Genomic DNA, 23,738 nt, shown 5'->3' with positions numbered 1-23,738 from the left:
GAAACACACCACCTCCTATAACACACTTAGGAATAGCTCAATTTAAACAAATTACATCTCAAAGGAAACTGAGCCACAGGGTCATATACCATGAGTTGTCAGATAATCCAGAGAGACGGCAGAAATGATGGAGAACTCCTAATAAGAGGAATGCTATTAGATAATAATCATTTTTAAAATATAAACACCAGATAGAAACTCAGTGATGATGCAGGTCGGGATTATTTTATTATGACCAGATTATACCATTTCACTAATCACTCATGCTGTATATGGGGCACAAAACTATTTTTAAGAAAATCACAACTCGCTCACAGACGCTTGTTAGAAAGGGCGCCGGGAGAGCCGGCGGGGACGGCGAACGTGGAAGGCGGGGTGAAAGATTCAAAGGCTGCAGCTGCGCGCGGTTTTCCACAGCCTCTTAAAGCAGCAAAGCCCTACGCGGTCCCACTTCGCTCACACACCATTCACACGGCCCAGGCCGAGCGCTGAGCCCTGTGGGGCACAGCAAACATTCAGGGCATCTCCTTGGGCTGGGCCTTCCAATTTCCTAGAACAACAAGGCCGAGTAACGCTGTTCGCTCTCCGCCGCGTGGGAAACCGGACCGGTCACCTTCATCAACCTGAGAGAAGCGGGCTGGGCCCGCAGAGCCCAAGGCGGCTGCTTTCCTCCGCGGTGACCCAAGCCCCTCTGTCCGGGCGCCGCGCGCAGCCCGCGCCGGGCTATTCGAAGCCGAGCCGCCGGCTCCGGTGCAGGGCTCTCCCGGGAACGCTTGAATGAATGACACGGTCTCGTTCCTGCAGACTTCACAACTCAGCACACATTTTTCTCACGAGGGTATTTCGCATTCCGCCTGCCTTTTGACCTGTATTTTTTTTTAATGAAATGCGCATTTGTGGGAATGGGTCCATTGTCATGTGTTGCATACGTTAAGCTGTTTTCAACATATATTTTGCGATCGCCTCGCCAACAAGGAGCGACGCTGGGAAGACTGAGCCCTACGGGTCGATTCGGGCATGGGGCTGTCTGCAGAAAGGAAGGAGAGTTTCCCCTTCTCTCGGCATTGACGTAGGCTTTGAAAGTTCGCTTCGGATTTCTGTTCTCAACCTTGCCACGCGCCAGGGCACCCGTGCGACGAGCGAGCCTGCAAAGTCCTCCCTTCGCCGCCGGCTCCCTCACCCCGGCGGGGCCACGAGCCAAACTTGTGCGGGGAATGGCCGGCTTGGCCACTTCGGGGGCTGCACAAAGAGCGCGGTTTGGGAAGGCACATCTGTGCCCCGGACAGCTGGCGAGGGGCGCTTTTCCCCGTGGTCTCTGCCCACCAGGCCACCCGGGCCGCGCGGGGCCCGCCCTTTCCCGGCCGCGGACGACCGGACTCTCCACCCCGGGACAATGAAGGCCATTCGGGAGAACGCCGTTCCCATCCATTCCCCGCGCCAGATTAGTAGCCTGGGGACTGAAAGCCGGGGACCGTGGCGGGGTCCGCGCGCTTCCGACGCTCCCCGCCCCCAACCCCCGCTACCCTACACTGCTCTCTTCAGTGGCACTCCTGGACCACTAAAGCCGGAGGGTGGGAGCCCCAGGGTCCGAGGAGTTTAAAGCAGAAGGCTCGGAGGAGGGGGCTGCGTCCGTCACGAGTGGCGTCCCCAGACCTCCGCGGCCCGGCCCGGAGACGCTTTCCAGGGGCCGCGCGGGAGACCCACGTGTGCCAGCCCCGGGTCGGAGGCGAACTAGGATGCGCGCACCGACCTAAGAAGCGGCGAAGCGGCAAAGCGGCTGGCTTTGTCCCGCAGCCGCCCCGCCCGCCGGGATCAGGGGCCGGGGACCGGAGCTCACCTCTCTGCTGGCACTGCGCGGCGACCCAGAGCAGCGAGGCCAGGAGCGCGACCCCCGCGCCGCCGCCACGCATCTCGTCGGCGCCGCTCCGGTGGCTCGGGGAAGAAAGGCGCGGCCGCGCGCGGGGGACCCGGCAGAGCGCGGGGCACCCTCCGCAGAGCGCGAGTCTGTCGCTTCCCCGCCGGCCACTCGCTGCCTCGCCCGCCCCTGGGACACACCCCCGCCGACCTCCCCCGACCCCTCCCCTCCCCTCTGCTCTCCTCCCCTTCCCTCTGCTCTCCTCCCCTTCCCTCTCCTCCCCTCCCCTCCCCCTTTCCCCTTCCCCTACCCCCGCCCCAGCCCAGGAGACCCCTCCCCCAGTCAGGCCCCTGTGCTCGGCCCGGCAGAACCTGCGGGGACCGGCAGCTCCCGGGCCGCGCTTCAGCTGTCCGCCCACCCCCAAGTTAGGCGTGGGGGCGCCCGGGTCCGAGTTGGGGGTGTGGGCGGAGAAAGTGGGCTGCGAAGGAGGAGAAAATCTGCTCAAGCTGGCCCGGGCGGGGTGGATGCCGAGAAAGTATGTGCCCTGTTGACCCTTCCCGCCTCGCTGCGGCTCTGCAGCCCCGGCCGGCCCGGAGCGGAGCATGGCCGTCAGCCTCCCCTCCCAGACGGGACCCGGGGCAGGGGTGACCGGCCTCCCCCTCGGCTGCTGGCACAGGACTGTGTGAAGATTTTTCTGAAAATAGTTGTAACTTGTTTCCCGTTTTCTCTAAGGAAGGCAAGAAAGGTCGCTTGGATTTCATTATTATTGGCTTACCCTTACTGCTGGAGAAAGAGGTCTCATTTTCTGGGAAATTTATTAGTATTAACCCGAGATGTTAACTGCTTTGTTCTTTTTTTACCTACATCTGGTCCCCGTTAAACAATTTTTAATTTCCTCTCATTTTTTTCTAATGCTTCTATAAAAGTATGCATAACACTTTGCGGATCTCTCTTTCTCACAATATAAACACACGAGATAATAAAAGTCCCTTTGTAGGGTCCCACTCTCTCATTTTGTCTATTTTTCTTTCTTTCTTTTTTTTGGGGGGGGGCCCTGATAGGGAGATAATTTCATCTCAGTTGAGTCAATCAATTTGACAACTACCAATTCCAGTTTTTCTACAGACACTTCGTTAAACACTTAATGAATAAAATATCACTATAATATTAGCAATTATTTTTAAAGAAACAGAAAGGTAGAATTTGGCCCTTTAAAAAAGGATGCGGTATAGTTTAGTGAGAAGGGACTCATCGCAGTACCACATTTAAAATACAGACTTTTTTTTTTCAAAAATTGGCACCTGGGCTAACAACTGTTGCCAATCTTTTTTTTTTTTCTGCTTTTTATCTCCCTAAACCCCCCCTTATACAGTTGTATATTTTAGTTGCACGTCCTTCTAGTAGTGGGATGTGGGACGCCGCCTCAACGTGGCCTGACGAGCAGTGCCATGTCCTCGCCCAGGATCCAAACCCTGGGCCACCGCAGCCGAGCCGGAGAACTTAACCACTCGCCCTGGAGCCGGCCCCCAGACATTCTTAACTATTACAATATTTAAGTATTAAGTATCGAATTATCCAATCAGTGATTAAGTATTTAATAAGTATTAAGCATTTAAGTGTTAAAATACAGAATTGTAAGTATTATAAGTATTCTTTGTGCCACGAAGAATAAACTTTGTGGGCACACACATTTACACCCCTACATATATATCTTTGGTGTCTCTTGCGTGCTTTCATATAGATTATCTCAGTGATCTGTACCCCTCTGTCAGGTGGGCAGATAGCTACCCTTGTGCCAGAGAGGAGGAAATGAGTTCCGGGAGCCGAGATCCCTGTGTCAGCAAATGTTCAGTGGGGAGCAGACTCCAGGTCTGAGTTCCAGCCCAGACTTTTCTGCATCGCTGCGCTGAGAAGGTGGTGGAGGAGATCAAAGAACAGGAGGAATGGCAAGGGGTCACTGTCTCCCCAAACCCTGGGTTCCTAGAAATTCAGTGCAGGCTTCCGTCAGACCTGTCTCGGAACTGCAGACAGGGAACTCGTGCTTGCCATTTCAAAGGAAACAAAGGGTCAGCACATTTGAGAGGAAGAGGGAGCATCAAAAGTTGCAACTGGGCTCAGAGTGTCACTGCGGAAAATTAAGCAGAAGGATTTCAGCAGAAGAATTTCAGAAGCCAATTTAATGAGCAAGTGTGGATCAGATGGAATACTAAAAATGTCACAATTCTTCATGTCTGAGATAACCCTGCAGTACAAATTTTCCTATTCTTTAGCATGCTTGGCAATATCTAAATTATCTATAGCACAATGAGTGTTCAGGAGTGGCCTCTTCAAGCTGAAAATGAGTATAAGACCATTGATGTTTTGTGAGAAAGTAGAAATTCAGCTCAACTAGGCACACAAAGATGCTTGCTTCAAAGTCACCTGTAAGTAATGAGCAATGAAAATGCCTAAATGCCAAGCCATAGTTAAATGGTTAAGTAATTCATAGCAAATCTATATGATAGGCTATTATATAGCCATTTTTAAAGTATGAAACTTTTAAAATTCACAAAAAACATACAGAAGAAAACAGTTGTGTTCAGCTGATAAGCGGGCGAGAGGTGGTGGGGGTGTTGCAGGTCGTATGAAAGATAGTGGCACCCCAAAGATGAGCATGTCCTAACATGGACATGGGAATGTGTTCTATTACCTGACAAAATGGACTTGGCAGATGCAATTAAATAATATGTGGAGATGAGGTAATTTTTCTAGATTATCTGGGTGGGCCCAGTGTAGTCACTGAGGTCCTTATAAGTGAAAGAGGGCGGTAGGAGAGTCAGAGGGGCTTGGTGTGAGGACTCAGCCTGCCACTGCTGGCTTGGAAGACGGAGGAAGGGCACCTTGAGCCCAAGGGGTACAGTAGCTTCTCGGTGCTGGAAGGCAAGGAAGCAGATACTCCCCAGAGCCTCCGAAAGGAACCAGCTCTAAGGCCGCCTTGACTTCAGCCACGTGAAAGTCCGTTTTGGACTCCTGACCTCCAGAAGTGTAAGACAGGAAGTTTGTGTTGTTTTCAGCCACTGAGTTTGTGGTAACGCATTACAGCAGCCGCAGGAACTAAAACGTAGATAAAGAGACTCTCTCAGAAATCAAGTGTAAATGATGTTGGGGAAAAATAGTGAATAGCTATATTAAAATCTGAGCAGGTAGTGAAGATTCCATTCATGTCTGTGATGAGGTAAAGGTCAGAAAAAGGAAGAATTGGAAGAAACTGCATGAATTATTAGGGAGAAGAGTCAGAATAGAAGTTCTCAGAGCACAGTAGCAGAGGACAAGCTGGAGCCTGGGGAGGCACGGGTCTGCTGTCCTGAGAGACGGGGAGGGGTAGGAGCTTTGGGGTTTCCTGCAAGAAGTGGTGTGCCATAAACTCGCTGAACAGTTGGGTGTGGCAGCTATAAAGTGAGAAGCCAGGCTCTGTTTATAGCCCTAGGTGACAGACAGCTCAAAATCCAGGCTCGTCTTCTGAGCACTTGATTACCCAGGTGGGGCCTGCGTTTCCAACCTCCTTCGCAGCTGGGCGTTGTTGATGCAGATAATGAATAACTAACCTCGAGATAAGAGAGACAGAGTGATACTTAATCAAGCAGCGGGTTAGTCCAAAAGCACTCCTTTCCATAGGGAAGAAAGCACTCCGGAGAAGTGTGGATTACCGCGCTGTTATACACTGTCTCAGAACAAAGCGTATACATCAAGAGTGACAGGAATATAATTTTTTTTCCCCAAAGTTGCGAGGAGATGTTTCACCACTTTTTAGCACATATTACAGCAGGTTAACTTGACCTTAGTTGTCTGGGAAGAAAAGTTTATCTTCAAAGAAGTTCGGTGTCAGCGTCAGAGAGAGGGAGGCACACATCCCCGTCTTTAATGAGGGCATCCTCTGCTTTGGAAAGTGTCTGAAGCAGATGTAGAATGCATATTTGATGGGCCATAAGTCAGGCTGCTCTGGGAAAAATAAGTCTTAGGCCTAATCAGATTTAAACCAGAGTGGCTTCCCATATACCTCAATATGTGAAAATATTATTATTTTCATCAGCATAAATCTGTGTTAGTTTTCCTAGACTACTGTAACAAAATATCACAGATTGGGGGCTTAATCTACAGAGATTTATTTCCTCACAGTTCTGGAGGCTGCAAGTCCAAGATCAAGGCTCCAGCCTGTTTGGTTCCTGGTGGGAGCTCCCTTCCTGGCTCGTGGAAGCCCACCTTCTTGCTGTGTCCTCGTATGGCCTTTCCTCTGTGTGTGCAGAGAGAGAAAGCTCTCAGTGTCTCTTCTCATAGGGACACCAATCCTACTGCATCAGGGCCTGATCCTTATGATCTCATTTACCTTAATTGTTTCCTTAGAGGTTCCATCTCCAAATGTGGGCACACTTGGGAGTTAGAGTTTCAAAATACGAATTTTGAGGGGCCACAAACGTTCAGTCCGTCACAGACTCTGACTAAGTTCAGGCCAACAGGATGTGAGCAGAAGTGGTGTCAGCTTCAGGCCTCCTCAGACTGAGGAAGACCTCCCTGCCCCACATGCTGGGTCTTTCCTCTTCCCACCGGCTTAAACTCCATGTTGTTCCACCACACAGCTTCATCCCCATGGGTGGGGCCGCTCCTGGAAGACGGCGAAGCGATGAGACAGAAGAAAAGCGAACAACTCCATGAAACCGCCTCCTTGCTGGCGGACTGCATTATGGAAGAAAGAAAGAAAATATTATCTAAGCTAAGCCATTGTGCTTTGCAGTCCTTTATAAAGGCAACCTAGCCTTTCCTGAACGTATCCTAGAATCTGAGCAACGAGGCTATCGTCTGTGCAGCTAACAAAAGCAAATTATCATGACTTTCCACCAAATATTTTGAAATTAAAAATAGAAACTTATTAAGATTGCTAAGCTTAATTAATGAAGTAGCTAGTCTGCAAGAGTGAGTTCCAAAATAAAATAAACCAAATCCTGCCTCTAAGCCGAATCTTGCTGTGAGTGTACTCCAGGCCCGAGTAGAGTGCTTCTTTCTAACTCATTCTGAATGTCTTAACTTTGAATTTATTTTGATTCACATGTTATGTCCTCATTTCAATATTTCCCACAAGATTTTTCTTTTTTGATTTGATTTTTTCTTTTTTTCTCCGTGGCTTTTTTTGCCTTAAACATTCTGTCTCATATCTGCTTCAATGTCTGCGAAATTTTTGCTTTCCAAAATCTCATTGCTACTATTTGCTTGCAAGAGTACAGAACAACTAATGTCAGGAGCCTAACATGCCTTGCCTAGCCCAGAACAGTCTTACAAAAGGAGAGCATTTCTCACCACTCAATGTGGGCCTTTACCTTTGACACTTTGACAACATCTCTCACTTTCTTTTTTTCTCTTTTTTTTGCTGAGGAAGATTCACCCTGAGCTAACATCTGTACCAATCTTCCTCTATGTTGTATGGGGGGTCCCCACCTCAGCATGGCTGCCAACGAGTGGTGTAGGTCAGCACCAGGGAACCCAACCTGGGCCATCGAAGCAGAGTGCACCACTAGGTCATGGGGCCCGCCCCTGACAACATTTCTTACAGAATATTTCTTAAGGCAATGCTTTAGTTTCTCCACTCTGTGGGACATCCATGGGGTGATCTAACCACATCCCCATATGCTTTCTGAGAATTGCCTTCCCATGATTCTGTGGTTACCACAGGAAGACCCAATTTGTACAACACGACCTTATCTCACCCCACCCCTACCTGGGCCACTGCTCCCTGTGGACTGGCCAGTCGGTCATTATCTGAGACCTGCCTAGGCAGCATACTTGAGCCTTAGCACCATCTGGTTTCCAACTTTCCTTACATCCACATGCCAATAAATTTTCTTCTTTCTTTAACTACTTTGAGTTGAGTTTTTGCACTTAAAACTGAATCCTAATACGTGTTTTTATATTGATATACCTTCCATTACTGATCATAGAGTCTGCTTTCTGATGCTTAATGGCTTCTTAAACGGCTTATAGTATTTTACATTTACGAATCTGAGTTTCCAGAGCATAACTTAAAAATACATTTAAATAGAATTTAACAAGGATTTCACACAAGAAAAAGCAATGATGAAAAATGCAGGAAAGGAGCCAGCCTTGATGGCCTAATGGTTAAAGTTCAGTGTGCTCCACTTCCACAGCCCAGGTTCAGTTCCTGGGCGCAGAACCACACCACTCGTCTGTCAGTAGCCAGGCTGTGGTGGCGGCTCACACAGAAGAACTAGAAGGACCTACAACTAGAGTATACAACTATGTACTGAGGCCTTGGGGCGGGGGTAAAAAAAGAGAGGAAAACTGGCAGCAGATGTTACCTCAGGGTGACTCTTTCCCAGAAAAAAAATAAATAAATAAAATAAAGTTCCATTAAAAAAAATGCAGGAATAAGACTGTCTGGGACGAAATACCAGCTCCCACATACTTGACTGAGTGATCTTTGGAAAATTATTCAACTTTCTTGTCCTCAGTTTCTTCATTTGTAAAATAGGGATAAATATAAGACCTACATCAAAAGGTGAGAATCAAGGTTCTTAGCACAGGGCCCAGCATCAATAAGTATTCAGTAAATATTTCCTTCTACTATTGTCGTCATGAGCATGATGCTGGATTAGGGGGCACCGTTGGACAGCTACTGTAAGACCACAGTGAAGAAGGGCAGATTTGTCAGCACAAGCTGGTAAAAGGCGATTGGACACATGTGAAGAGAGAGACTATTATTCACCTTCTTATGTACGTGGAAGAGGCACAGGAGAACGGAGGGGAAAAGTAAACTACAAAAGAACGTCTTCCTGAAAGCTAAGTAGTAGATAAAGGTGAAGAGAAAATAGCTGCCAGCTCTAGCAAAACCAGAAAGATTTTTAAAAATTGTCAGGGAATTGGTCTTTGGGGAACTTAGCAAGTGTGTTTTTTTTTCCTCAAGGAAGAGGAAGCCAGCCTTGGGGGAGTCTGGGAGACAGCTGGTCACAAGGACATGTAAACAGCATTTGTCCCCTGGACTCCACAGGACATCCCACCTGCTGGGGATCTGTAACAATAAAAACCTTCAGCAGGAAAGTTAGACTTTGAAATCAGAATTTGCAATTGTAGCAGCATACGAGAAATGTATAGCTGGACGCCAATTACCTGAAAAGAAATAGACATTTATAAAGATACTTGTTATTGTGTCATTTTCATCTGCTCCGGTTTTGGAGAAGGTGCTTACAAACCATCACCGTTATTGGTGCTTCCTTCTGTTTTTATTAAGTTATCTTTCTATTCACTCCTGTTAAAGGCAAATGTTGTACAATATTCTGCACTTTCGGTTTTCTGAGCACTGCTTTTCTCCATGTTTGCCTCAAGAACCCTGTCTCTGTCATTTTATCACACCTTCTCCAGACCTTTCATCAAGAAGCCAATTGATAGTCAAATAAGGTGTAAACCTGGCAATGGTCTAGTGGTCTAATGGTCTAATGGTCGAGACAAGATTCAAATTTTAGGAAGATGGTGTTACTAAGAAATAGGATTTGTTGTAGGAATAGGTGGCATTCTTTCATCAAAAGGTCCTATACAGAATAGAGCAAGTAGTTAGTCCTGGGAAGTAACATCCAATATTGGAAAGTCAGAAGACCCAAGATTAAAATTATGTTTCTGGAAAATATTGGCTATTTGACTCTGAGACAGATTGATTACCTTCTCTGAGCCTCAGTGTTTGTTCTCTGTAAAATCTGAATAACAACATCTCTTACTGGATGCCTCTGATGACAGTAATAAAAATAACAGCTATCGTGTGTTGAATCTTAAAAATGTACTTTACACCCATTATCTCACTTATTTGGCTTGAATCTCCAACTCTACCTGTCCCAGGACTGCATTTTCGCAGCTGAATGAGGCTGGAGAGCCACACTGATCTGTTTCTCTTCAACTCATGCCCACAGTCCTTAAAATTGACCTTTAGAATTGCCTGGCAATCACATGACTTGCTCTAAACCGTCCGCTTTCCGCTGAGCAACCCCATCCTTTCAGAGCTCAGCTGCATTTCCCCCTGGCTAGGATGCCCATTCTTTCCTTTCGCCACCTGTTGAATTCCTGGTCATCCTTCAAGACCTAAATCAAACATCTCCTCCCCTAGGTAGCCTTCTGTGACTGTTCCAGTGTTCACGGGCTGCTTGCTCCTTTGTGCCCCCAAAGTACTTTGTAATACAATCTCTGTTGTGACCGTTCTGCTGATTTTATTAGCATATTTTTCACGTTAAAGAAGGAACTTATGCCCCGTTTCATTTTATTTTATCATAACACTTACCACAGTGTCGGAAACTTGACAGACGTTTGTTGAATGGGCAATAACGTTGTCCTATTCAATAATCTGTAATAATGTTGTAGCTCTTGTGTATGTGCTATGTTCCAAGCATTGTGCTAAACATGTTACATAAGTTATTTCAAAGGTGGAAGAAGGTTACATAAGCTAGTAAGTAAACTTAGAGTTCTGAATTACAAGCAATGAGAGCTGACTCTGGCCACCTTTAAAAAGGGCAAGTTAATTAGAGAAATATCTGTGGGGTGGGGAGAATGGGGTTCAGAGAATCCACAGGAACCTGGAGGATGGAGCTTGGAGAACACACAGAAAGTGAGAGAGCCACTGATGCAACAGGACCATGGCCAGGTCATCCACCCAAACAGTGCGGCTGAAGCTGACTATAGCACAGTGAGCCATCTGACCTTCAAAGGTTTGCTTCCTCTTTGTTTCACTAGCTGGAGTTTCAGAACCCGGGGAACCAGTAACTGGTTAAGCTTGAATTGTGTACCCAAGTCGGGGTAGAAGAGGCATTGACCCCTTCTTGTCCAGAGAGGGTGCTGGGAGTGAAAAAGAGGGAAGAAGGTTTTACACCATAGAAAATCCTCCCTAAGAAGAGAACAGAGTGGTCAGAGGAGGAAGGTAGGATTGGACAACAACCAAAATAGCAAATGTCTTCTCCAAGTAGTCAGGAAGAGCTTTATGGAGAGAGGGACATTTAACAGTCACTAAGGAATCAGTATTTCTTGGAAGGCAGAACAAAAGATAAAAGGCTGTGGGGAGTAGCCTAAGCAAGGAAACAGAGAAAATGGAACAGGTCTGGAGGCCAGGGCCACAGGCCAACTGTATGGGACACAAGCTGATGGGCCTCCTCGGGTCCCATCAGTGCTGGACCGACTGGGGACCTACCGTGGGCTTTCTGGCCCTCTGCTCTGGCCTCTTCTGACAGCTGCTGGAGTTCTCCCTCCTCTTTAGACTTTTGGCCTTGGTTAAAACACCACACTGCACAGCATGAGATTTGGCCCCCAAAGCAGCTCCTGAATGGGACAGATGCTAAAACCCAGAAGTGGGGGAAGTTTATTCCCTGTAGGGTAAATTTTAACCAATGAAGAATACAAGACAAAGGGAGCCAGACAGAAATTCCTCCTGTTTCTCTCTACCATGCACTGCTTAAAGGTCCCGTGTCTCCTTGCAGCCCGTCTGGAGAAGTCCAGTGTGCGGACACCCTGCCAAGCCCCTCCTGAGTTCCTTCTGGCTCATCCTGAAGCAGAACAAGCACCTGATGTCTCACTCCACATTGCTTCCCATCTCTCCTTCCTTCTCTCTGCTTTCTCTTCTTCTCTGTTGCCATGGATTTTACTTTTCAAATAAAGCGCCAGCATTTTAATCTTTGCCTCAGCGTCTGTTCATGGAGATACAGGGCTAAGAACAGGCCCTCCTGAAGGCAGCAATTCGTGAGAAGTGGGAAACAGGTTTACATACTGCCAAGTGGCCATGATGTATAGGAAGAAACGTAGAGTGAGGAGCTTGAGCTTGAAGCTGAGGTGATGTGATGTTATTATAGATTCTTGAGAAACAATAAGAGAAACAATAAGACCAAAGTCTTTCATAGGAAAATCTACCTGCTAGCAGTAAACAGAGTGAGGTCAAGGGAAATGGAAGGTGGGTGACTAGCACAAATGGAGGTTGAAGTGGAAAAGACACAGCCAACAGGAGTGGCAGTGGGAATGAGGAAGAAAGAGAATAAAATGAGATTTCAAAGGAAGAAACATGACTTAGTAACTAATTGGGTACAGATGATAAAGGAAATTGGGGATTTAAAATTTTCTTTGAGAATGAAAAAGATAGGTTAGATGAGAAGGTAAGCCAATGGGAGAGGAAATAATGAGTACGTTTGATTGTTGTAGTTCATATATTACCAGACAGTCAAATGGAGATGTTAGAAAAACAGCTGGAAATTCAAGACAGATGGAGAGTTCAGCCTCTCTGCATGATCATAAAGCTACGGACACAATTGAGCTCACAAGGTGGGACTGTTCAGAGAGAGGTCACCATAAACTCAAGTGAAAACAAGAAGGCAGAGAAAGGGAGCTCCTGGCAGATGGTCAAAGCCTTTTGTGAAAAGGTGAAAGCTGGAATAAGGAAATTTGGGAAAGGACAAAGGATGTAGTGATGGCTGTGGTGAGTACTCCAGGAAGTTAAAGAGAAGATGAGTGACACGCACATCACTGAGCACTCGCCATGCCAGCTGCTTAATCTTCACACGCAAAATAAATATTATTTCCATTTTATGGGTAAAACAGTAGAGGATAATCAACTTGCTCAAAGTCACACAGCTAAAAAGGGTTTCAGTTAGTTTTTGCTGTGTCACAAATCACCCCCAAACTTAATGACTTAGAGCAATAATCCTTTCTTTTCCTCAAGATGGTTCTCCGGTTGACAGTTTGGGCTGGCTCAGCTGGCTGCTTTTCCTGCTGGCCTTCCCTGGGCTCATTGCTGTGTGGCAGTCAACTTCAGGTTAAGGAAGTAGGTGATGTGGGGAGCCACAGCTGGGCTGCATGGAGCTGAATCACAGGATCGCGCTGTAGTCAAAGAATGCCGATAGATACAGTGAATTAGAAATTAAAACAAAATCAGAATTCGAACAAAATATCCAAGGTAACGGGAATGGAGAGCAAATCTAACGAGTGTGGTAGGGAGTGGTTGCTGACAGCGCATCATAATGACAATTATTAGAGCTAACAGCTACCGAGCATTTGCAGGGGTCGGGTCCTGCTCTGAGGGCTTTTGCACATTATCTCCTTTAATCCCCACAACTAGCCTCTGAGACAGGCACAGGCACACAATGCCTGAGTAGCTTAACCAAGAGGAATTCAGGCAGAGGGCTCAGGAATTTGGAATTTGGAAGAAATATTTGATCTGGCGATTTCAGTCTTGGTGTAGATGTCTTATAATAATAAATTCCAGGCTATGATGCTGTTGGCTGCTGATCAATATGAAGAAAAAATTGTGAAAGTGAGGAGGGCAGGAACTATGAGACTAAGACCCTGAAGACTCATCAACATAGGTGTTGAAGTCAATAAGAGTAATGATGGATAACAAGACATAAAATAAAAAAGGAAGCAAACAAAGTCCTGAAAGCTCCAGTGAAATATAGGATGTGAAAAGGTTATACAACACCGTGAAACAGAAAAATAAAAGACAAACACAGCAGAGGACATATGGTCAGGATATGCTAGGTTATACTGCAGTGACAAACAACTCCCAAACCTCAGAAGCTTCAAATAACAGAGAAGTCTTTCTTGATCACTGTGGCTTAGCAGTGGGCTCTGCTCACTTTTATAACTCTGGAGTCCAAGCTGCTGGAGGTTTTAACACGTGCTTGCATAATCACTGAGGCAGCAAGAGAAATAAATCTATACTAGCTCTTCAAGTTTCAATTTACGTTTCATTGGCCAAGGCAAATCACCTGGCCTTACCTAACCTCAGGGGAATCCTATCGTGTGCCTGAAAGTGGAGGAGGACAAGCATATTTGGAGAAATAGCGCCACTGACAACCACACAGAAATTCATGTGCATTATTCTAAGACGTGTTGGGCAGGCACAAAAGAACAAGAACACAGCTCTAGGGACCCCAGCTGAGCCTGAAGAAGATGAAAATGAAGAGCAAGAGAGACAGAGATGGGTGATGAGGCCAGTTAGGGGTGAGCAAGATCTAGCCAGGCTAGGATCAAAAGCACGGTCAGGGTCGCTCTCCGAAAGGTAGTTGTGCAGGTGGAGGATGCTGAAAATAGGGAAGCTTATTATTAGAGACCCCCCCCCCCTCCCCGCCATCCAGAAAACTTTATTCTGTGTTAGGATGGGGAGGTTGTTTTCCTTCTGGAACAGACATCCTGCAAGTCTATCCTAGGATAAAGCATTACCAGTTCAAGGGGCGGAATGACAGCTGTGCTAGCGGCAAGAAGGCCTTAAGTACCAGAAGTGACCAGAGTCACATTATTCCCAGGGCTTGGGTCTCTACAGCTGGGCATGTGCCAGGGGCTCTGACTGAGACCTTTAGAAAAATAAAATATTTCAGCTGTTAATAGGTTTCTAGGTTAGGCTCACCGTCAGAGTTCTTCAGAAGGTCTGGCTTTGTGCTTCCTAACAACTAAGACAAAAGTGAAAGTTCTAAAGGCTATGTAATTTTCATTTTCTAATAAAAGACGTCTGCAGAGACACACCTTTAAGTATAAATAAACTCAAGAAGGAATTAATTATTTGTGAGTTATCAACATAATGGACAATATTTTTAGTTACAGGTCTCCACGAGACAGTGCTCTTCAAGCAGATTCTTATATCACTCTTGTTTAGAGCCCAGGCCACAGCTTCCCATCTGTAATTCAGGAAGGGCTGTCCTGAAGGACAAGGCCTGTTGAGATAATGAGGTCAGGTCTGTTTGGTTTTTGATTACCAACATTCCTAAGGTATTTAGGACCCAAGGAATCTAGAAGAATGCATTGATTATTTTCCTACTAGATTGTCTTACTTAAATATCTGATGTTTCAAGTGGGCCTGTGCCTGAATTCTCTCACAACTACCACTAATGCACTATGAGTAGCAGAACAGGAGTTATGCATGGCTCTGTAACTCACCCATGAAAAGCAGTGGTCCTGAAGTCCACAGAGAAGCAGGCCCCAGCCTGGGCCTGTTGTAATGAGAACCACTGGTGCAAGGCATTCTTCTTAAATTTCAGCAAACACATCAGAGAAGGAAGCAAAACATATGTAGTGGGAAAAAATAAACAGATTTCAAGAGCAAAGCAGCATATGTCTTTCCTCTCTGAGAGTTAGGCCAAAAATGCCCTCCCTTCAAAGCCAGAGGACAAGCTAAGCAGCCAAGGCTTGAAAAGAAAATAACCCATATGGAGGGAAGGAAAAGAGAAGTTTCAAGAAGGTCATATACCACATGTGCTGGCACAGTGTCACAACTTGTTCAAGGGGGAGCTTGCTCTACTCTTCCCTAAATTGCCAGCTCATTGAACCAGAGGATTGGCTTGAAATATGTCTTTTAATTGAAGAGCTATTTTTCATTAACATTCTGCACAGCTTTGGTCAACAGGAATGTTTCCATAGGCAACTGCTCTTCATGAAAGGCTGGATTTTAATTATGAGATGAAGATTATATATGGCTAATTTTAAAAAAGAAGCTAGTGTTTTCCAAAGCCTGTATATATGACCCTGGGTAGAAGACACTGCTGGTTGTAACCCACCTTCCTTCTTGCTAACAAACGGCCAGTTTATCCGGTTTAAGATGGAAACTTGTGCTTGAGGGAAGATGGCTTCCTTCCCACCCCAGGAGTGAATCTTGGTAAATTCAAGTTAATTAGGGTAATTTTATTCTGTCTGCCAGTGATTGGCTTAGATACAGGCTCGTGACTCAGTTCTTTTTTTAATCAGCATTATTGAGACATATTTACATATATAATAACATCCAGCAATTTTAAGTATGCAATTTGATAAGATCGACAAGTGTAAACAGTCATGTACCAACTGCCACACGCATGACATAAAACATTTTCCTCACTCCCAAAGTTTCCTACTGTACTTTTGTAGTCAGTTCCTTCCCCCACCTTCTAGAAACAACTGTTCTGCTGTGTGTCGCTACAGGTCAGCCTTTTCTAAATTGTCACATAAGGGGAATTATACAGTATGTAGTCTTTGTGTTAGTCCTCTTTCACTTAACATGGTAGCTTTGAGATTACCGCACGTTGTTGTGTGATTCAGCACTCTGGTTCTTTCATAGCTGAGTCCCTTTGCATCCATGTTATACCAAAATTTACTTACCAATTTGGATGACTCAGATTTTGGCTCACCTGCCTGAAGCTGTTGTGAATATCCAAGTACAAATCTTTCTGTGGACATGTGTTGTCATTTCCCTTGACTAAATACCTGGGACTAAGACGGCTGAATCACAGGGTAAGTATATATGAACTCTTTAAGAAGCTGCGAAAGTGCTTTCCAAACTGGCATTCCCGTCAACAATATACAAGCTTGCCAAGATTGCCAGTTGCTCCACATCCTCACATATTTAGAATTGTCACTCTTTTTTTTTTTTTTTTTTTAAGTGTCAGTGAATTTTAGCCAGCATTTTTATTATTATTTTTTTTTTTTTATTAATGTTATGATGGATTACAAGCTTGTGAAATTTCAGTTGTACATTTTTGTTAGTCATGTTGTGGGTACACCACTTCCCCCTCCGTACCCTCCCCCCACCCCCCCTTTTCCCTGGTAACCACCGATCAGATCTCCTTCTCAATATACTAATTTCCACCTATGAGTGGAGTCATATAGAGTTCGTCTTTCTCTGACTGACTTATTTCGCTTAACATAATGCCCTCGAGGTCCATCCACATTGTTGTGAATGGGCCAATTTCGTCTTTTTTTATGGCTGAGTAGTATTCCATTGTGTATATATACCACATCTTCTTTATCCAATCATCAGTTTCTGGGCATGTAGGCTGGTTCCACGTCTTGGCTATTGTAAATAATGCTGCGATGAACATAGGGGTGCAACGGACTCTTGAGATATCTGATATCAGGTTCTTAGGATAGATACCCAGTAATGGGATGGCTGGGTCATAGGGTATTTCTATTTTTAACTTTTTGAGAAATCTCCATACTGTTTTCCATAGTGGCTGTACCAGTTTGCATTCCCACCAACAGTGTATGAGGGTTCCTCTTTCTCCACAACCTCTCCAACATTTGTCGTTCTTGGTTTTGGATGTTTTTGCCAATCTAACGGGGGTAAGGTGATATCTTAGTGTAGTTTTGATTTGCATTTCCCTGATGATTAGCGATGATGAACATCTTTTCATGTGTCTATTGGCCATATTCATATCTTCTTTTGAGAAATGTCTGTTCATGTCCTCTGCCCATTTTTTGATCGGGTTGTTTGTTTTTTTGTTGTTAAGCAGTGTGAGTTCTTTGTATATTATGGAGATTAACCCTTTGTCGGATAAGTGGCTTGTAAATATTTTTTCCCAATTAGTGAGCTGTTTTTTTGTTTCAATTCTGTTTTCCCTTGCCTTGAAGAAGCTCTTTAGTCTGATGAAGTCCCATTTGTTTATTCTTTCTATTGTTTCCCTCAACTGAGGAGTTACAGTGTCCGAAAAGATTCTTTTGAAACTGATGTCAAAGAGTGTACTGCCTATATTCTCTTCCAAAAGACTTATTGTCTGAGGCCTAATCTTTAGGTCTTTGATCCATTTTGAGTTTATTTTGGTGTGTGGTGAAAAAGAATGGTCGATTTTCAATCTTTTGCATGTGGCTGTCCAGTTTTCCCAGCACCATTTGTTGAAGAGACTTTCTTTTCTCCATTGTAGGCCCTCTGCTCCTTTGTCGAAGATTAGCTGTCCATAGATGTGTGGTTTTATCTCTGGGCTTTCAATTCTGTTCCATTGATCTGTGGACCTGTTTTTGTACCAGTACCATGCTGTTTTGATCACTGTAGCTTTGTAGTATGTTTTGAAATCGGGGATTGTGATTCCGCCAGCTTTGTTTTTCTTGCTCAAGATTGCTTTAGCAATTCGTGGTCTTTTGTTCCCCCATATGAATTTTAGGATTGTTTGTTCAATTTCTGTGAAGAATGTTCTGGGGATTCTGATTGGGATAGCATTGAATCTGTATATTGCTTTAGGTAGTATGGACATTTTAACTATGTTTATTCTTCCAATCCATGTGCAAGGAATGTCTTTCCATCTCTTTATGTCATCGTCAATTTCTTTCAAGAAAGTCTTGTAGTTTTCATTGTATAGATCCTTCACTTCCTTGGTTAAGTTTATCCCAAGGTATTTTATTCTTTTCGTTGCGATTGTGAATGGGATAGAGTTCTTGAGTTCTTTTTCTGTTAGTTTATTGTTAGTGTATAGAAATGCTACTGATTTATGCACGTTAATTTTATACCCTGCTACTTTGCTGTAGTTGTTGATTATTTCTAATAGTTTTTCTGTGGATTCTTTGGGGTTTTCTATGTATAAGATCATGTCGTCTGCAAACAACGCGAGTTTTACTTCTTCGTTACCTATTTGGATTCCTTTTATTTTTTTTTCCTGCCGAATTGCTCTGGCCAGCACCTCCAGTACTATGTTGAATAGGAGTGGTGAAAGTGGGCACCCTTGTCTTGTTCCTGTCCTCAGAGGGATGGCTTTCAGCTTTTGTCCATTGAGTATGATGTTGGCTGTGGGTCTATCATATATGGCCTTTATTATGTTGAGGTACTTTCCTTCTATACCCATTTTACTGAGGGTTTTTATCATAAATGGGTGTTGGATCTTGTCGAATGCTTTCTCTGCGTCTATTGAGATGATCATGTGGTTTTTGTTTTTCATTTTGTTGATGTAGTGTATCACGTTGATTGACTTGCGGATGTTGAACCATCCCTGTGTCCCTGGTATAAATCCCACTTGATCATGGTGTATAATCTTTTTGATGTATTGCTGTAATCGGTTTGCCAAAATTTTGTTGAGGATTTTTGCATCTATGTTCATCAGTGATATCGGCCTGTAGTTCTCCTTCTTTGTGTTGTCCTTGTCAGGTTTGGGGATCAGAGTGATGTTGGCTTCATAGAATGTGTTAGGGAGTTCTCCATCTTTCTCAATTTTCTGGAACAGTTTGAGGAGAATAGGTATTAAGTCTTCTTTGAATGTTTGGTAGAATTCTCCAGAGAAGCCGTCTGGTCCTGGACTCTTGTTTTTGGGGAGGTTTTTGATTACCATTTCTATTTCCTTACTTGTGATTGGTCTATTCAGATTCTCCATTTCTTCCTGATTCAGTTTGGGGAGATTGTAGGAGTCTAGGAATTTGTCCATTTCTTCCAAGTTGTTCAATTTGTTGGCATATAGTTTTTCATAGTATTCTCTTATGATCTCTTGTATTTCATTGGTATCTGTTGTGATTTCTCCTCTGTCATTCCTGATTTTGTTAATTTGCGCTTTCTCTCTTCTTTTCTTGGTGAGTCTGGCTAGGGGTTTGTCAATTTTGTTAATTCTTTCGAAGAACCAACTCTTTGTTTCATTGATCCTTTCTATTGTCTTTTTTGTTTCAATATCGTTTATTTCTGCTCTTATTTTTATTATTTCCCTCCTTCTACTGACTCTGGGCTTTGTTTGTTCTTCTTTTTCTAGTTCCGTTAGGTGTCGTTTGAGGTTGCTTACGTGAGCTTTTTCTTGTTTAGTGAGGTGAGCCTGTATTGCGATGAATTTCCCTCTTAGGACTGCTTTTGCTGCATCCCAAATGATTTGGTATGTCGTGTTCTCATTTTCATTTGTCTCCAGATAATATTTGATTTCTTCTTTAATTTCTTCAATGATCCATTGTTTGTTGAGAAGCGTGTTGTTTAGTCTCCACATTTTTGCACCTTTCTCTGCTTTTTTCTTGTAGTTGATTTCTAGTTTAATAGCGTTATGATCAGAAAAGATGCTTGATATTATTTCAACTCTCTTGTATTTATTGATGTTTGCTTTGGTTCCCAAAATATGGTCAATCCTTGAGAATGTTCCATGTGCACTTGAGAAGAATGTGTAACCTGCTGTTTTTGGATGAAGTGTTCTATATATATCTATTAAGTCCATCTGGTCTAATTTTTCATTTAATTCTATTATTTCCTTGTTGATTTTCTGTCTGGATGTTCTGTCCATTGGTGTTAATGGTGTGTTGAGGTCCCCTACTATTATTGTATTGTCGTTGATGTCTTCTTTTAGTTCTATTAAGAGTTGCTTTACAAATTTTGGTGCTCCTGTGTTGGGTGCGTATATATTTATAAGTGTTATGTCTTCTTGGTGGAGAGTCCCTTTTATCATTATATACTGTCCCTCTTTATCTTTCTTTATCTGTTTTGCTTTGAAATCTACCTTGTCTGATATTAGTATAGTGACACCTGCTTTCTTTTGTTCATTATTAGCTTGGAGTATTGTTCTCCATCCCTTCACTCTGAGTCTGTGTTTGTCTTTGGGGCTGAGGTGTGTTTCCTGGAGGCAGCATATTGTTGGATCTTGTTCTTTGATCCATCCTGCCACTCTGTGTCTTTTGATTGGGGAGTTCAATCCATTTACATTTAGAGTGATTATTGAGACGTGGGGGCCTACCACTCCCATTTTGTGTCTTGTTTTCCGGTTTTTTTCAGTTTCCTTTGTTTCTCGTCCCATGGTTTAATCTGTTCTGATGTAGAGCTGCTACTCTCTGTTGTTGTCCTTCTACTTATCTCCTCTGCTCTTGGTTTTGTAGCCCCTTTCCTTTTTTGGATTTTTCAGGAATGAGGGTTTTCCTGAGGATTTCCTGAAGAGGAGGTTTTGTGGCAATGAACTCCCTTAATTTTTGTTTATCTGGGAAAGTTTTTATTTCTCCATCGTATTTGAAGGATATTTTCGCTGGGTAGAGAATTCTCGGCTGTAGATTTTTGTCCTTCAGATTTTTGAATATATCATTCCACTCTCTTCTAGCCTGTAAAGTTTCTGCTGAGAAATCTGCTGATAGCCTGATGGGGGTTCCTTTGTAGGTTAGTTTCTTTTGCCTGGCTGTCCTTAATATTTTCTCCTTGTCGTTGACTTTTGCTAGCTTCACTACTATATGCCGTGGAGTTGGTCTTCTTGCATTGATAAAGTTTGGAGATCTATTGGCTTCTGTCACCTGAAGATCCATCTCCCTCACCAGATTTGGGAAGTTCTCAGCCATTATTTCTTTGAATAGGTTTTCTGCCCCTTTCTCCTTCTCTTCTCCCTCTGGTATACCTATAATCCTTACGTTGCATCTCCTAATTGTGTCTGATAATTCTCGGAGAGTTTCTTCATTTCTTTTAAGTCTTGCTTCTCTCTCCTCCTCTGTCTGCAACAATTCTATATTGCCATCTTCCAAATTGCTAATTCTTTCCTCCATATTATCGGCCCTACTGTTCAGAGCATCTAGATTTTTCTTAATCTCCTCTATTGTGTTCTTCATTTCCAATATTTCTGTTTGGTTCTTCTTTATCGTATCAAACTCTTTTGTGACATAGCTCCTGAACTCGTTGAGTTGTCGGTCAGAATTCTCTCTTAACTCATTGAGAATCTTAATGATGGCTGTTTTGAAGTCATCGTCATTTAGGTTATACATCTCATTTTCTTTGGGATTGTTTTCTGTATATTTGTTGCTTTCTTTCTGTTCTGGAGATTTAATGTATTTTTTCATATTGCTTGATGTTGTTGATTTGTGCCTCCGCATGGAAATAGAGTTTAGTTGCTCCTTTCACTTGTTTCAGCTGCTGCGGTGGGAGGAGCAGCTGTTTATATTTCACCAACCAGGAATCCTGTCCGTAGTTGCTAACTGGGCCTGGGCCCCTCTTCGTAGCCACAGTGGCCCTTTGGATTCCCTCCTCTGCCGTGGGGGCCGTCACAGGGGGGCTTCAGGCTGCAGGTGCCTACTGTTGCAGCCCACCTAGATGTGCTCTCTCCTTGGGGTCTGCAACGGTGTTATGGGCTTTTCCAGCAGCCAGGGGTGGGATCACTTATATTTGTCGCTCCGTTGCTGTCGGCACCCACCAAATCTCACTTGTCCTCTATAGGTCGCAGGAGAGCTATTGGCATCTTCTACAGTCTGTGGTTAGTACACCTAGCTATGCTGCTTTTGCCCTGGGGTCTTCCAGCCTTGTGGCTGGCGGCTGGGTGCCTTCTACTGGTGCTGTGCAGAGGCTTTCCCTAAGGCTGCTGTGAGCCTGTAGGGTTTCCCCCTAGGCTACTAAGCTGGGTCTCTGGAACTCTCTCCAGCCCCAGTCCTCTCTGAGATCTCCAGCAATCCCTAGCCTCACGGGGTGGGCAACGGCAGCTGGGGGTCGCCCCGCCCTCAGGGATTCTCTCCGGGCCTCTCCCGGAGCCGTGAATGCTCAGCGTGGCCCCTCTGCTAACGGCAGACAGAGAGTTTTGTCTGCTGCCCGAGCAGAGCCCCGGCGCTTCCCCTCCGGGTCGCAGGACCGGCCTTTTGAAAGTTCCCCCCGCCCCGGTCCTCTCCGAGATCTCCGGCAATCCCTAGCCCCACGGGGTGGGCAACGGCAGCTGGGGGTCGCCCCGCCCTCAGGGCTTCTCTCCCGGCCTCTGCCGGAGCCGTGAATGCTGGGCGTGGCCCCTCTGCTAACGGCAGACAGAGAGATTTGTCTGCTGCCCGGGCGGAGCTCCGGCGTTTCCCCTCCGGGTCGCAGGACCGGCCTTTTGAAAGTTCCCCCGGCCCCGGTCCTCTCCGAGATCTCCGGCAATCCCTAGCCCCACGGGGCGGGCAACGGCAGCTGGGAGATCTCCGTGCCCTCCGTGTCTCTCTCTGGGACCCTCTGGGTGCCCCGAGCACCAGGCTGGATCCCCCCGCCAATGGCGGGGAGAGACTCTCCCCGCGGGCTCAGGTGTGCAACTCCAAAGTTTCCCTCTGCGTTTAGGAGTAATTGCAGGGGGTTTAGGTAGGGTTCTGGTCACCTGTTTCCACCGTCGCTCCTCTGTTGTTTTCTCGCTCCTGCCCTAGACGTGCGTGGATCCTCTGGGGGCGTCCGTTGGAAGAAAGCCGCTTGCGGGTACCAGGCTGCCCGTCGGGGTCGGAGAGCCCTCACCTATTTCCACATCCTCCCGGAGGAAAGTCCATCCGCCTTCCGATGTATAGTCACGTGGGTGTCTCAGACGTCCTGAGATGCTGTCTGGATATCCTTTGTCAAGCGATAAGTGTCCAAATAATTGTAGACTCGAAGGGCGAGAGACAAAGAGGACTACTCACGGCGCCATCTTGGCTCTTCTCTGAATTGTCACTCTTTTTAATACCAACAATTCAAGTAGTGGTATCTCAGTGTAGTTTTATTTGCCTCTACCAATGACAGCAAAAGGTGTGATATGATAATGAGCATCTTCTCGTGTGCTTATTTGCCATTTGCATATCTCCTCTGGTGAAGTGTCTGTTCAAATCTTTTGCCTATTTTTTTTAAAAACTCAGTTGTCTTCCTAATATTTGGTTGTAAAATTCCTTTATATATTCTGGATATAAGTTCTTTACCAGATATGTTTTAAAAATATTTTCTACCAGTATATGCTTGTCTTTTCATTTTCTTAATAGTGACTTTTTTAATTAAAAGATTTTATTTTTTTAAGAACACTTTTAGATTTATCAGAAAATTTGGGCAGATAGTACAGTGTGCCCATATTACCCCCTCCCCCTACATCTTTTCCCCTATTATTAACATCTTATATTACTATAGTATATTTTTTGCTATTAATTAGCCAATATCAATACATTATTATTAACTAAAGTCAATGATTTATCCAGATTTCTCCCGTTTTTACCACATGTCCTTTTCCTGTTCTAAGACTCCATCCAGTATGCCACGTTATATTTAGTTATGCCTCCTCAGGCTGTGAAAGTTTCTCAGACTTTCCTTGTTTCTGATCACCGTGACAGTTTTGAGGAGTACTGCGCAGGAATTTTGTAGGATGTTTTTCTATTGGAGTTTGTCTGATGTTTTTCTTATATTTAGATGGCAGTTATGGGTTTGGGGAGGAAGATGACAGAGGTGAAGTGCCATTTTCATCACATCTTATCGTATGGT

At 44.8% G+C, this 23,738-nt stretch overlaps 1 protein-coding gene across 1 annotated transcript in view; it reads right to left on the bottom strand.

Moving 5' to 3' along the window:
• The window catches only part of LAMA1 (laminin subunit alpha 1), a 148,532-nt gene extending 146,475 nt beyond the window's left edge, over positions 1 to 2,057 (bottom strand). The window contains exon 1 of the mRNA XM_046671019.1: positions 1,838 to 2,057. Within this exon, the coding sequence (XP_046526975.1) occupies positions 1,838 to 1,910 (73 nt within the window). The 5' untranslated portion in view covers positions 1,911 to 2,057. The remainder of the gene's footprint in view (positions 1 to 1,837) is intronic.
• Between the last annotated feature and the right edge of the window lie 21,681 nt (positions 2,058 to 23,738).

This window comes from Equus quagga, chromosome 9, assembly GCF_021613505.1.
Source record: "Equus quagga isolate Etosha38 chromosome 9, UCLA_HA_Equagga_1.0, whole genome shotgun sequence".
NCBI lineage: Eukaryota > Metazoa > Chordata > Mammalia > Perissodactyla > Equidae > Equus > Equus quagga.
The sequence above is the reverse complement of the archived record's forward strand: the minus strand, read 5'-3'. Positions and strand labels throughout refer to the sequence as shown.